Here is a 3,021-nt window from a genome sequence, read left to right on the forward strand (position 1 = left end):
TAGACAGGACGGATAGGACACTTATACAGACAGGAGGGATAGGACACTTATACAGACAGGACGGATCGGACACTTATACAGACAGGACGGATAGGACAGTTAGAACATAAGAATTAGAACATTCCCAACATTCCCAACACAAGTCTGCTGGCGGAGAGTTGTGCTCCGAGGAGCACTTTTTCTAGTTTGTCTTGTTTTCTCTCTCTCTCTCTCTCTCTCTCTCTCTCTCTCTTACAAGTAGCTCTCAGGGTATCGGTTTGTGTTGCGTGTGACGTCACACCACAGCTATGGTCAGCCTTATATAGACGATGTATGTATGTATGTATGTATGTATGTATACGTTATATGACACACCAGAGCTGTAGAGGGACGGAGACACAGTCAGATATAGAGTCAGATATTGAGTCAGATATAGAGTCAGAGTCAGAGACAGAGTCAGAGTCAGAGATAGAGGGACGGACAGAGACAGGCAGATGTTTCGCTGGACAGTGGCCAAAACGCAGTCAGGAGTTCCAGCAGGTATTAGTCGTGCCGCTGTACCAGCCGTCGGCCACAAACTGTACTACTTTGACTTGCACTGTGAGGTGAAGACCTGCTGCAAGGACCACGTGGACGTGAACGTCTTCGACACAGTGTCTTTATGCTGGACTAAGGTGACTCCAGTGACACCCGGGAGAGGAGAGCGCCCCCCTAGGAGACACTTCATCACACACATGGGCCACACGGCCGTGCTGGTAGAAGCCCTCGTCTACGTCTGGGGCGGGAATACGCACAAATCATCAAAGCACTGCAACGTGCTTCATGCGTTTGACGTGGACACCCACAGATGGTTCAAGCCGAGGACGTCCGGGGCCGCTCCAGAGGGGAGGAGCCGCCACTCGGCCTGCGTCTTGGGGAAGGTCATGTACATTTATGGAGGATGCAAGCCGCAGACTGGATACCACAATGACATCTACAAGTTGGACACCGCCACGATGGTCTGGTCTTTAATCAACACCAGAGGCACTCCCCCGCCTGCTTCAGAAGGTCACTCTGCCACCATCGTCGGGACAAAGATGTTTGTAATAGTGAGGACGTACCCTTACTACACTAACCACTACACTATCTGGGCATTTGACACAGAGACCGACTGCTGGCTGAACATGCCTTCTAAACAGCTTCCTCAGGACAGACATTGGCCTCGTTCACCCTTTGCCTACAATGGAGAGCTGTACATACATAGTTGCAAACCGGAGGGCAGACCGTTTTTTTATGGTTGGAACCCGCGCAACGGACCCTGTGAACGTGATCTATGGAAACTTGATCAAGAAACCTGCTCCTTGAGGAAATGTGAGCCCAAGGGGAGATGTGGGGCGTTTGGGACGTCCCATGTGGCGGGAGATCACGTAATCCTCTTTGGAGGATATAATTGCAACGACAGCAATTCCCTGGACATCCTAGACTTAAGTCCAAGTCTGAAGACCTTGTGTAAGATAGCGGTTATCCAGTTCGGTCTGCAGAGCTCTGGACTCCCACACAACGTCAGGTGGGAACTGACAGCCATGGTCGGCCAGAGAGGAGAACAGAAGAGAAGTTCCGTCTGTTCCGAGCGATGGGAGTCGAGAAAGAGACGACGTGTCACGTTTTAGAGCTTGTAGATTTTAACTTTTTTGAAGTTCTCTGCACTAAATGTGTTGTACAAACATGGACATTGGAGATCACTTTCGAACGTTCTGTTGTTAAATAAGGCATTGTCACTTTGTGAGAAACGCACATCATTTGAGCGTGCATGTGTGTGCATGTGCGTGTGCGTGTGCGTGTGCGTGTGCGTGTGTGTGTGTGTGTGTGTGTGTGTGCGCGCGCACGGTACGTACAGTACTCAAGCAAACATACTTAGTTGCTGTCCAACAGGAAAAGAACTGGCAAAAGACGGACCTTCCAGGACCGGCCTACTGGTATGAGACGTCAACTAGACTACATACTAGTGAGGCGAAAATGGAGGAATTCCATCGTGAATGCGGAACCCTACAATACCTTCAACTCTGTGGCTTCTGACCACCGGGTGATATCCATGAGAGTGAGGCTGAGCCTTAGGATCCCAAAACCGAGCCCCAGAGTACGCCCTGACTGGAGGACTTTCTCCACAAGCCCTGAACTACAAGCCAGATACACAGCAGAGGTCAGGGACCGCGTTCACATACAAGATGTGAAGGAGGAACCGGGCACAGTGTACATGAAGTTCATGGAAAACAGTCACACCATCACTAACATTGGGTTTACTTTACCCGATATAATAAATTCCATAAAAAATATTACAACAATACATGGCAAATTGAGGTAATCCTCTTTAATATTTCAACACAAAATTTCACAAAGAAAAACCAAGAACAGATATCATGGGGGGGGGGCTAAAATGTAGGTATTGTAAATAAAATATAATCTTAAACAAATTATAAAAAAGCAGAAAAATCTGTGGAAAAAATGGGTATTGTATGAAAATATATTCCTAAAAAATAAGCTGGGAACTTTTCCTTTGGTCCACCCATTCCTGGTACGTGTGAGCCTTGTCCAGTGAAGGCACAGTCTAATTGCTTCAGCTGAACATTGTGGGAGTATGGGGATATTTTTTTTTATCCTCTATCATGGGTGAAATTCACCGAAATACCTGCCAGAAGGGAAACAAACCTATAGCTTCTATGACATCAGTGAGCATCCTGAAGGTACCCAAGGACCCGCCCACCCCAGACATCAGCAACATTATGACAATCACATCTTACTACTATATAATTGACAAAAGCTCCGAAGTTCGAAAGCGATTCGCGAGCACAGGATCACTCCACATGCCTCCAAGAACCGTCACAGACTGTTGATCAGAGCTATGGCTATGTTTTAGGCATCTTACCCCACCTCCATCAGTGATCGGACTATGTTTTAGGCATCTTACACCACCTCCATCAGTGATCAGACTATGTTTTAGGCATCTTACCCCACCTCCATCAGTGATCGGACTCTCGGTTTGATTGATTCCTTGACTCGCCTATC

The 3,021-nt window shown here is 47.7% G+C and overlaps 1 protein-coding gene across 1 annotated transcript; it reads left to right on the forward strand.

Moving 5' to 3' along the window:
- Window positions 1-473: 473 nt before the first annotated feature.
- On the forward strand, window positions 474-1,628 carry LOC311041272 (kelch domain-containing protein 3-like; the record flags this gene model as incomplete). Its single annotated transcript, XM_084086178.1, has 2 exons — window positions 474-904; window positions 1,001-1,628. 2 exons carry the CDS (start codon window positions 474-476, stop codon window positions 1,626-1,628), a joined length of 1,059 nt encoding a protein of 352 aa, XP_083942304.1.
- Between the last annotated feature and the right edge of the window lie 1,393 nt (window positions 1,629-3,021).

Source organism: Gymnoscopelus microlampas (genome assembly GCF_963454915.1).
Source record: "Gymnoscopelus microlampas genome assembly, contig: SCAFFOLD_372, whole genome shotgun sequence".
Classification (NCBI taxonomy): domain Eukaryota; kingdom Metazoa; phylum Chordata; class Actinopteri; order Myctophiformes; family Myctophidae; genus Gymnoscopelus; species Gymnoscopelus microlampas.